Here is a 12,463-nt window from a genome sequence, read left to right as displayed (position 1 = left end):
AATGTGGTATGCCTGGTGTGTAGATTAGTCTGAGATAAGATTAGATAGGCAGGGTGAGACGACGAGACCAGGTGCCATACAAGCATGGTAAGTAGATTTTAGATGTCATCTGAGTATAGTGAGTAGCTATTTAAAATAGGGTTTTAGAGGTGCCCGGGTGGCTCACTTGGTTAAGCATCTGCCTTTGGCTCAGGTCATAATCCCAGGGTCCTGGGATCAAGCCCCACATCGGGCTCCCTGTTCAGGGGGGAGCCTGCTTCTCCCTCTCCCTCTTCTGCTCCCCCTGCCTGTGCTCTCGCTTTCTCACTTGCTATCTCTCCCACTCTCTGTCAAATAAATAAATAAAATCTTTAAAAAAAAATAAAATAGGGTTTTACATACATCAGGAACATGGTCATATTTGTTTTAAAATGATTACTCTGGGGGCGCCTGGGTGGCACAGCGGTTAAGCGTCTGCCTTCGGCTCAGGGCGTGATCCCGGCGTTATGGGATGGAGCCCCACATCAGGCTCCTCCGCTATGAGCCTGCTTCTTCCTCTCCCACTCCTCCTGCTTGTGTTCCCTCTCTCGCTGGCTGTCTCTATCTCTGTCAAATAAATAAATAAAATCTTAAAAAAAAATAAAATAAAATGATTACTCTGGCTATGGTGTGGAAAGGGTTGGGAAGCAAGAAAAGAATTGGGACAACTAGTTAGAAACAGGGAGGATGTTGGCATGGACTCGGTTGGTGCTAGTGGAGAGGGACAGATAGAGGAAGAAAATCATCAGACTGCATAAGGGCAAGGGGAGGACATACGAAACTCAATTTTCTGGTGTGAGCTACTTGTTTGGATAGTGGTTACATCCATGAGATAAAAGACCATGTTTGTAGGGGAAATATCATGTAATCAATTTTGGCCGTGTTAAGTTGTGGTATATATGTGAGACACTGACATGGAGATACTGAGTAGGAAATTGGATATGTGGAAATGGAACCTAAATTTACATATGGCCAGGTCTAGGTTTTAGGTTTTAGATGAACTCTCCCATATACAGAACATATCATGGTGTATTGAAAGTATGGAATCAAGAGGAAGGAAGTGCCAAGTGCCTTACGAGAAATCTTGACAGGCACAAATAGATGCTCTGGCACATATTGTCTCCACAGAGTCATGGTTCCTTACAACAACTTGATTTCAAGAACTGAGGTTACATTCTGGATTTTGACAAAAATGTGTCTTGCTCTGTTTTTGTTGATATAGATTGATCGTACTAAAAAACCAGTCAAATTGCCTGACGATCATAGAATAAAATCTGAAAATAAAGATCATGAGCAGCAGTCTCTTCAGGATGGAAAAGTTGTTCCTGATCGTTCCACAAAGCCAGTATTTCCTCCTCCAACTGCCATGTTAACAGATGAAGAAAAAGCTCGTATTCATGCAGAAACTGCTCTTCTAATGGAGAAAAACAGACAAGAGAAAGAACTGCGAGAAAGGCAGCAAGAAGAACAGAAAGAGAAACTGAGGAGAGAGGAACAAGAACAAAAAGCCAGAAAGAAACAAGAAGCTGAAGAAAATGAAATCACAGAGAAGCAACAGAAAGCAAAAGAAGAAATGGAGAAGAGAGAAAGTGAACAGGCCAAGAAAGAAGATAAAGAAACTTCAGCAAAGAGGGGCAGAGAAATAACAGGAGTAAAAAGACAAAGTAAAAGTGAACATGAAACTACCGATGCCAAGAAATCTGCAGAAGATAGAGGCAAGAGGTGTCCCACCCCAGAACTGCAGAAAAAGGCAGTGGGAGATGTGCCCCAGGCCTCGGTGGCAGGAGATTCAAATTCAGGCAAGGTAAGCAGAAACAAACAGTACAAACTGCTAAGTAAGTGAAATCAGTTGTTAGATAAAAAGATGACACCAAGGGCATTCCATAAATAGGACAGACCTTCTAAATGATTTTCTAGTGGGTGATAGATTTATACTGGTCCATCTGTATTTGCTCGCCTACTGTCCTTTGGTTGACTGGGAATGGGATTGCTTTTTTGTCTGTGAAATGCAGTATTTTTTTAGCAACTGAGATAACTAGCCACATTCTGTACTTTTACATGGGATGTATGATCATCAGAATACTTGAGTGAAATATAACCAGTGTAGAGGAGTTAGGTTTCAAATATGTATATGATAGAGCTTGTATCTGCTTAGAATATCTATGTCCAGGGGCGCCTGGGTGGCACAGCGGTTAAGCGTCTGCCTTCGGCTCAGGGCGTGATCCCAGCGTTCTGGGATCGAGCCCCACATCAGGCTCTTCTCCTGTGAGCCTGCTTCTTTCCTCTCCCACTCCCCCTGCTTGTGTTCCCTCTCTCGCTGGCTGTCTCTATCTCTGTTGAATAAATAAATAAAATATTAAAAAAAAAAAAAAGAATATCTATGTCCAAAATGAGTGACATCTAAATGGCCCCACATTTATCTTTGTGTATAGTGATTTTTGTGGTCATGTCTGTGTCATTTTGTTTGTTGCTTCATCTAATCAATAATATTGGCAATAATCCCATTAATGTTGCCTTTTCCTGCCCTTGGCTGTTCCCCAAAATCAATTCCGATAATTTTGGGGAACGTTTTCTGTTATTCTTCTTTAACCTAATGATATCATATGTGCTTTTTATTTTTTTTCCCCTGTATTATACAGTTAACAATCCCTTTCCCTTTTGAACAACAAATACATTTTTATAAGAGCAGGAACAGTTATAGCCCTTTTTACATGCACGTAAATGGAAATACATTTTTGGTAGTGTGAAAATGACTTCGGATAGAAGGCAAAATACCTTCTTTACAGAATGTGTCGGTCTTTATAACTTCTGAAGCAGCAGTTCAGGCATAGACCAAAATTAACAATTCATATTAATGGCGTACTTACCAGGGAACACTTGCCTAGTAACCTTAACTATCAAAAATGAAGCTCTCTGGGCACCTGGGTGGCTCAGTTGGTTGAGTGTCCAACTCTTGGTTTCGGCTCGGGTCATGATCTCACGGTCGTGAGATTGAGCCCCATGTTGGGCTCTGTGCTGGGCATGGAGCCTGCATAAGATTCTCTCTCTCCCTCTCCCTGAGCCCCTCCCCCATGTCACTCGCATGCATTCTCGCTCTCAAAAGATACACACACACACACACACACACACACACACACATCTTATACAAAAGCCTTCGAAACACCTAAAATTAGAGAAATGAAGCCCATGTACTAAAATGCTCTCACTTTATTCATGGGAGAATCAGAATTATTGAGCTATTACAATTTAAATATTATTCATCAAGTAGCTATTATATGCCAAGTATTTTTCCTATGTTATCTTATCCTTCTAATGATAAGTTCATGAGGTATTCAGTTTACAAATAAAATTGGAAGCTTGGAGGTTAAGTAATTTGCCTAAGAGCCCATATGCAGTGAGATTCCAAAGCCACTTTCTTTCTATCTTGCTTCACTTAGAGGCAGACAGTCATAAGAACTGAAAGCATTCATGTTTCTGGGGTCTTTTAGTATAGGTGCCAAATAGCCCTACAAATCTAAGTAGCCCTAAAAATCTAGCCTTGAGACTGTCACATTAGTCTTTGATATTTCCTATAATATATAACACATTGAAAAAAGATCATATATAAAATATATTGTATACTCTTTTAAAAGTAGGCAAAATATGTAATTTATTCTGGAATAAACTTTATTAAAATTGTCACAAATACTTAGTTTTTACTTTACTATAGTTATTATTTTATTTTATTATTATTATTATTATTTATTTTTTTTTTTTAGAGAGACAGCCAGCGAAAGAGGGAACACAAGCAGGGGGAGTGAGAGAGGAAGAAGCAGGCTCCCAGCGGAGGAGCCTGATGTGGGGCTCGATCCCAGGACTCCGGGATCATGCCCTGAGCTGAAGGCAGACGCTTAACGACTGAGCCACCCAGGCGGCCCTACTATAGTTATTTTTTAAATAAACTATAAAATTAAAGTGAATTTTTAAACGAACCTATGATAGATTCCAAGAGGATATAAAATGGATTTTGTACTTTGGAATATTGTTCTGTATGAATATCCCATAATCTCTTCATTCTCTTCAATATGTTCATTTTGGAGAACATGACCACTTTGAAGGCAACCAGATCATGTGAGGTTAAAATAAAAGGACAGTGCTCAAAAGAGGTCATGGTGAATATACACCAGTGACCAGCAACTTACACTTGACCATGTATCATGAATCAGTGCTTCCCTATTCACTGCGATTTGCACACTCCCCTCTCCCCCCACTGATTCATCAGTTTCTTTTCTTCTTTATCTTTAGTGGTAGGAAATCCAACATCGGTTCTATCACCTTTAATTAAAAATGTCTACTTTGAGGGGTGCCTGGGTGGCTCAGTCGTTAAGTGTCTGCCTTCAGCTCAGATCATGATCCTGGGGTCCTGGGATCGAGCCCCACATCGGGCTTCCTGCTCTGCTGGGAGCCTGCTTCCTCTCCCACTCCCCTTGCTTGTGTTCCCTCCCTCGCTGGCTGTCTCTCTCTCTGTCAAATAAATAAAATCTTTTAAAAAAAAAAATCTACTTTGACAACAAAACTGAATAAACTTTTAGAGGTCTCATTTTTTTTTTCTTTTATATTTTCAGTCTGATGGATTTACTTGTATTAGCTAGTGACTGACAGGCAAGTTTATATTGGAGGACAGTTATTTTCTTTCACTTCTGAAATTTTGATAATTTTACAGCCTGTCAAGATTAAAGGACAACCAGAAAGTGGAATTCTAAAGACTGGAACTTTTAGAGAGAATACAGAAGACACTGAGAGAAATAAGGTAAGTAGTAGTTCATTGGGGGCGGGGGACACACATGGATTATAACCATATGGTCGTCTTTACCATGTCATCATCCTCCATCTTAAGATCCGCTTTCTGACGAAATCTGTGCTTTCATAGCTGTTTTGTTCCTTTTTACATGATTGAGCCAGCAGCAGATGTTTGTCTTCCTACTTAAAGTACAATAGTATATTCTACCCATTTTATGAAATCAGAAAATACCTAGGCCTTACAGCAATTCTGCTTCTAGGTATATACCCAAAAGAATTGAAAGCAGGGTCTGGAAGAAATACTTACACACCAGTGTTCATAGCAGTATTATTCACAATAGCCAAATAGCCAAAAGATGGAAGCAACCCAAATATCCATCCACAGATGAATATATAAATAAACAGGTATATACATACAATGGTGTATTATTATTCAGCCTTTTTAAAAAGGAAGAAAATTCTGAAACATGCTACAACGTAGATGAATCTTCAGGACATTTTGCAAGTGAAATGAGCGAGTCACAAAGAGACAAATACTGTATGATTCCATTTGTATGGGGTGGTTGCCAGGTGGATGGGGGAAGTGTGGGAGTTGTTTAAATGGGAGCAGTCTTTCAGTTTTGCAAGATGAAGAGAGTTCTTGAAATTGGTTGCACAACACTGCAGATATGCTTACTGCCACTAACCTATACGCTTAAAAATGGTTAAGATGACAAATTTTATGTGTACTTCATCACAATTTTTGAAATATTTAGGTCTTATATAAGACATCTTTGCCTTTGTTTTTGAACTTTATTGAGGTAATAATTTGCATACCATAAAATCCACCCATTTTTAGTGTACAATTTAGTGTTTTCAGTTCAAAGTTGTGAAACAAGTATTAATCCAGTTTTAGAACATTTTCATCATAGTGCCCAGTTGTAGTCATTCCTAGTTTTTATCCTAAAGCCATAGGCACCCATGATCTACTCTGTCTCCTAGCTAGGTCTCTTCTCGGCATATCATTTAAATCTAGTTGTGTGTGTGTGTACATTTTATATATATATATATATAGTCTTTTGCATTTGTCTTTAGCTAGTATAATTTTTTGAGATTCATCCATGTTGTAACGTATGTCAGTAGTTTATTACTTCGTATTTGCTGAATAGTATTCCCTTATGTCGATATACCACATTTTATTCATTAACCAGTTAATGGATATTTGGATTGCTTCTGCTTCTTTTGGGCTGTTATGAATAATGCTGCTGTGAACATTTGCATACAAATCTGTGTGTGGAAATATGTTTTCCTTTCTTTTGGGTTGATACCTAGCAGTGAAATTGTGTTTTTGTTTTCTTAAGGAAACTTCAAAAAACCACCATCATTATGGGCTTGTGCATGCACATATTTCCCTTCCCCTTGCTGGCAGTATTTGGACTTTGAAACCACATATAGTTCTTCATTTTTAAACTTGATTTTAAAATATTAAAGGCAGCCAACACAAATCTTTCTGGTTTTTTGGACGGGTAGCTTCAGTTTGTATATGGCAAAATTTAATTGATTTTTTTTTTCTTAACTAGGCTCGAGAGCCTTTGACAAGAGCACGAAGTGAAGAAATGGGGAGGATTGTACCAGGACTGCCTTCAGGCTGGGCCAAGGTAAAACTCAAAAATTAGCACATAAATAAATAACATGGTCATGTGTTCTTATTTAAAAAGCTTTTCGCTTGTTTGTTTACTTACTTATTCTGTATCTTCTGTAGTGCAGAGTCAATTCTGTTTCTTCACTAAGGAGGACATAGCTCATTTCCCCAGTTACAGCAGGGTTAGATTTCTCAATATATCCAATCTGAGATGCTGGCTACAATATATGAGCATTTCTGGCATTTGTCATTTAGAAACAGTTTATTTAATACCTAAAGTTCTTTGGAAGTTTTATAGAAGTGATTATTACCATCTTATCAAATTATTTTAATCCAAAAGTAAACTTATCAGTGGAATACTTTTGAGTGACTTTTTGTTTGTAATGGTATTGTTTTGTGACCTGTTTTGTTTTTGTTTTTGTTTCTTTAAGTTTCTCGACCCAATCACTGGAACTTTCCGTTACTATCATTCACCCACCAACACTGTTCATATGTATCCACCGGAAATGGCTCCTTCATCTGCACCTCCTTCCACCCCTCCAACTCATAAAGCCAAGCCACAGATTCCTGCTGAGCGGGATAGGGAACCATCCAAACTGAAGCGCTCCTACTCCTCCCCAGATATAACCCAGGCTATTCAAGAGGAAGAGAAGAGGAAGCCAACAGTAACTCCAACAGTTAATCGGGAAAACAAGTGAGTTTATCCTCTTAGAACTAGAATAATCTGCTATATTTGAAAACAACTTTTTTTTTTTTTTTAAGATTTTATTTATTCATTTGACAGAGATAGAGACAGCCAGCGAGAGAGGGGAACACAAGCAGGGGGAGTGGGAGAGGAAGAAGCAGGCTCCCAGCGGAGGAGCCTGATGTGGGGCTCGATCCGAGGACTCTGGGATCACGCCCTGAGCCGAAGGCAGATGCTTAATGACTGAACCACCCAGGCGCCCCTATATTTGAAATCTTCTACTCTAAACATGTCAGTTTATTAATACCAGGGAGTCAGAAATTTCTGAGGACGACTATACCAGCCATTGTTATTTAGTACAGAGGAAAAAATGGATTAAATTCTTTGGTTTTTATCCCCGTGCTAACTTAAATATCAGGGAAGATTATCATAATAAGTATTAATGTAGATCTAAAATAATATACATTATAGGGGCGCCTGGGTGGCACAGCAGTTAAGTGTCCGCCTTCGGCTCAGGGCGTGATCCCGGCGTTTTGGGATCGAGCCCCACATCAGACTCTTCCGCTATGAGCCTGCTTCTTCCTCTCCCACTCCCCCTGCTTGTGTTCCCTCTCTCGCTGGCTGTCTCTATCTCTGTTAAATAAATAAATAAAATCTTAAAAAAATAAAATAAAATAATATACATTATTATATTTTAGGGCAGCATGGTATATAGACTACCTAGAAGTTTTTCATAAACCTCCATGGTCCCTAAATTTCTCTTTACAGACCATAGTCTGTAGGATTGTTGAGTTTATCTTGTTGCAACTCTCAGATTCCAAACTTTTCTTTTTTTTAACTTTACCTGTAATGTGGGAGCAAACTTAAAATAGTATTAAAATAACGTATTGTATGTATCAGCTCCTAATCCTTATTCTGTTCCCTTTTCCTTCATTGCACTTCTGCTGTTCACAAGTAGTGAATGATCAGTAGGCTCAGGTAATTTTCCCAGACCAATATCTCATTTAGATGTATTCCTGTTGTGATCCCTCCAGTGCTGCTGGCTTATGATTGATAGAATTATAAGGAGATAATTGTCAAATCTGCTTATCACTTCTAATCTTTACTTTTAGGGGGAGGGGTACAGATGGAAGTATAAATAAATGGGTTTATATTAGGGCTCACTATTAAAACTGGTAAGATTTAATTCCTTCTTGAATCATCATTCTTATTAAAGTTTGTTAATTTAAAGACTTGAAGTTTTTGAAAACAATCACACATGCAGTTCATGTATTTTTTATATGTATTCAACAGAGGAGTACATGAATGCATACACCTGAGCACAAGTAAATAAAAGTTTGAAACATAGTTTAAACAGTTTAATCTGTTCTTAATATTCCTTTCAGGGGTGGAAGTATGCTTAGGATCAATAATAAAAGAAAGATCAGTTAAGATTTTGCTTAATGCTCCCGCAGTTCTAGAAGCTCCGCATGTAAGTCAAATACACTAAATAGCAAAAGTCTTAAAGATATTCTCTAGTCCACTGCTGTGCAGTATGGTAGTGGTTATTTAGAATTGTAGCAAGTGTAACTGAGGAGTTGAATTTTTCATTTTAAATTTAAATAGCTACCTGTGGCCAGTGACTATCACATTTGTCAGCACACCTCTATGTTTCAGGTATGATAGTACCCAAATAATCCCTGCCTCTTTTGATATCTGTTCCACAGTAATAAACTTTTTATTCCTTGTTTGGCATTCTGGTTGAGCTCAACATTTGGTAATGCTAAACTTTGTAGGATTATTTAAAGGAATTTGAAAGAGACTTCTCTACCAGAAGACTCTACCTGTTCATGAGAAGCCAGGGAATCTGTCTCAAGGTGTAAGAAGCATAGACTCACATAAGAGGTTAAATGTACTTGTTTTTTGGGGTCACAGAACATAACGGTGTTACCTAGATAATAAATGTCTTGTAAAACCCAGTACCTTATGACTGATTAACTGTTTACAAGATTACTGTGTCCTCTGATACCAGTGCTGGAGTTTGCTACCATTTGTAGTATGAACCTTAATTTTAGCTGCTGTGCATTTTAAGACATTGTGTGCATTTTTTTCTTCCTCAGGCCAACATGCTACCCTAAAGCAGAGATCACAAGGCTTTCTGCTTCTCAGATTCGGAACCTCAATCCTGTTTTTGGAGGATCTGGACCAGCTCTCACTGGACTTCGTAATTTAGGAAATACTTGTTATATGAACTCAATACTGCAGTGCCTATGTAATGCTCCACATTTGGCTGATTATTTCAACCGAAACTGTTACCAGGATGATATTAACAGGTAAAGAAATTTCATGTTTGTTGCAATATAGCCTTAAAAGGGTCATCTAACCACACTTCCCCAGAGAAGTCAAAGTAGGAAAAGGGAAAAATATCTTTATTCTTAAGAAAAATGTGAGAAAAGCCTCCTCTGACTGGTAAAGGACAGACGGGAGAGGAGCAGTGAAGAAGGGGGAACCTCAGTCATACCCCGCAGCCTGCTGAGGAGGAAGACCCGGTGCAGGGTTCGCGGCCCAAAAGCAGCAGATTGGCGGGTATAATCCAAGTAAGATTCAGATGAGTATTTGGTAATAAACCCGTCAATAAATAAGTACTTTAGTGTTGGGTTACAGTATATAAAGAATATTGACCTCAAGAACCCACTGTACCTTGACTTTTAAAAGCTTTATTTTTTGTGTGACTTTATTTGCAAAGATCAAATTTGTTGGGACATAAAGGTGAAGTGGCTGAAGAATTCGGCATAATTATGAAAGCCCTGTGGACCGGACAGTACAGGTACATCAGTCCAAAAGACTTCAAAATCACCATTGGGAAGATCAATGACCAGTTTGCAGGATATAGCCAACAAGATTCACAAGAACTGCTTCTGTTCCTAATGGATGGTCTCCATGAAGATCTGAATAAAGTAAGGAATTTGATTTTTCTAAGTTGTAAAGGGTGGCTCAACACTGTAATTTTTACAGCAATTTAAAATTATAGTTGGTGATTGTTCAGTGATAGTTTGTTCAAACCTAGTGACTTTGTACTAAGGCTGGGAACTCTAAAACAAATTTATCTGATAGGTCTAATATTTTAAAAGAAATATATATTTGCTTACTAAAATGGTAGGTTGTATCATGAGAAATTATAAATGTTGAAATAGTTGTTGGAGAGAACTGTGACCACATGTACGTGAGAGTAAATCAAACACAAATTTTATAAAAGATTAGCTGTAGACCACCCAAACATCTTTATTATTGTATATTTATATATTTTATATATATTATATCATTTTTATCCTTTTTTCTAAAATACCTCATGTAACCAGAGGACTCATGTGAAAAGTTACTGAGGCATATATCCCTCAGATACCTTTGGGATCAGTGTTTGTTACTACTGAACACACACACACACACACGTGCATGTAAATATTTTCGGAGTATGTATATGTGAATACATATAAATTATATGTGTGTATCCATCCATGAGCCTAGGACAATAAATTCTGTCTAGTTGTAGCCCTAATCCCCATCTCTTTTCAAAACCAAAATTTTCAACAAAAAAGTTAAAAGAAAAATTTTAAATAACAATGTATTAATGCCAGTTAGTTAATATTAGTTTCAAGTATACAGTAGAGTGATTCAGCACTTCAGTACATCACCCGGTGCTCATAAAGACAAGCGCACTCCTTAATCCCCATTCCTTAAAATTTATTAATTTCTCTTTAATAAAATAAGTCCTACAAGGCGCTTGGGTGGCTCAATCAGTTAAGCATTCGACTCTTGGTTTTTACTCAGGTCATGATTTCGTGGTTGTGGGATCGAGCCCCACATTGGGCTCTGTGCTCAGTACAGAGTCTCTCTCCCTCTCCTTTACACTCTTTTCACTCAAATAAGTAAAATCTTTAATTAAAATAAGTCATACCCTTCTGATAAAAAGTAGGGTTGGGAGAAGGCTTTTTGGCTAGATTTTTTTTTGTAGTAATGAGATTAGAACTCCATGAAAGGAAGCAGAAGTGTTTCTAAATCTGCAAAGTATATTCCATATATTCTTTCAATTTTATATTTAATGTCGACTTTGAGATAAATTTTAATATTAATCTTATTTCCAGGCTGATAATCGGAAGAGACATAAAGAAGAAAATAATGATCACCTTGATGACTTTAAAGCTGCAGAACATGCTTGGCAGAAACACAAGCAGCTCAATGAATCTATTATTGTAGCACTTTTTCAGGGTCAGTTCAAATCCACAGTACAGTGCCTCACCTGTCACAAAAAGTCTAGGACATTTGAGGCCTTCATGTATTTGTCTCTACCCTTAGCTTCTACAAGTAAATGTACATTACAGGTAAGTTGAGAGAAAGTGATTTGTTGAATAAATGCCGTTTATATGCATACAAACATATACTTTATTTAGCAATTTCTGCTCTTCACCCCTGCAAACATTTTGTGGGTAAAACTTATACACAGACATAATTAAAACAAAATTTGTGTATTAGAAAAATCTAAAGATGTTTTAAAAGTTTTCCTTTTTAAAAGATATTTTCCTATTAAATATTCTTTCAGAATTGGTGTTTTTTAAAGTTTGCACTTTGAAGAAGTTTGAAAATTGTATATGGATTTTTTTTATGTTAGTCACCATACAGTACATCATTAGTTTTTGATGTAGTGTTCCGTGATTCGTTGTTTGTGTATAACACCCAGTGCTCCATGCAATACGCGCCCTCCTTACTACCCATCACCGGGCCAGCGCATCCCCACACCTGCCTCCCCTCCAAAACCCTGAGTTTGTTTTTAATTTAGGTTTACTTTTATAAGAATTTGCTCTGCCTGGGGATCAATATGCCTGTTTTCCTCACAACAGTATGATTTAGCTAGTTTGTTGATACCTTTGTGTTCGCTTCCTCGAGAATGTCCTTTCTTCCAGCGAGACTGCGTGGGGCACCAGGCAGAGCGCAGACACGCTGGACTGCCTCCCTCCACCACAGGCAGCGCTCGTCACACACTGCGCTCCTCTTGTTGCGGGCTCTCTCCTCTGGGTTCCCCACCAGGTCATAAACTTTGTGAGGGCACGGTTTTCTTCTAACTGTTGTAGCCTGACGCCTGGCAGAATAACTTGAGTAGATGCCCAGTGATACTGTGAAGCAATGAATTAATAACTACTACTTGTTTTCGCCTCCAGGATTGCCTTAGATTATTTTCCAAAGAAGAGAAGCTCACAGATAACAATCGGTTTTACTGCAGTCATTGCAGAACTCGACGGGATTCTTTAAAAAAGATAGAAATCTGGAAGTTGCCACCAGTGCTTTTAGTGCATCTGAAACGGTAAAGGAAACAAATTTTTCTACAA

General features: G+C 38.2%; 1 protein-coding gene across 2 annotated transcripts in view; it reads left to right on the top strand.

Moving 5' to 3' along the window:
• USP8 (ubiquitin specific peptidase 8) overlaps nucleotides 1–12,463 on the top strand; it is a 73,963-nt gene that overhangs the window by 57,861 nt on the left and 3,639 nt on the right. The window contains exons 11-18 of one of the 2 annotated variants that reach the window (XM_002920418.4): nucleotides 1,241–1,822; nucleotides 4,721–4,807; nucleotides 6,357–6,434; nucleotides 6,850–7,112; nucleotides 9,203–9,415; nucleotides 9,829–10,039; nucleotides 11,225–11,461; nucleotides 12,296–12,438. In XM_002920418.4, the coding sequence (XP_002920464.1) occupies nucleotides 1,241–1,822; nucleotides 4,721–4,807; nucleotides 6,357–6,434; nucleotides 6,850–7,112; nucleotides 9,203–9,415; nucleotides 9,829–10,039; nucleotides 11,225–11,461; nucleotides 12,296–12,438 (1,814 nt within the window). The remainder of the gene's footprint in view (nucleotides 1–1,240; nucleotides 1,823–4,720; nucleotides 4,808–6,356; nucleotides 6,435–6,849; nucleotides 7,113–9,202; nucleotides 9,416–9,828; nucleotides 10,040–11,224; nucleotides 11,462–12,295; nucleotides 12,439–12,463) is intronic. The other variant, XM_034660989.1, reaches the window with a different exon arrangement.

The sequence above is a fragment of the Ailuropoda melanoleuca genome, chromosome 5, assembly GCF_002007445.2.
Source record: "Ailuropoda melanoleuca isolate Jingjing chromosome 5, ASM200744v2, whole genome shotgun sequence".
Classification (NCBI taxonomy): Eukaryota; Metazoa; Chordata; class Mammalia; order Carnivora; family Ursidae; genus Ailuropoda; species Ailuropoda melanoleuca.
This window is presented reverse-complemented; position numbering and strand designations above follow the sequence as displayed.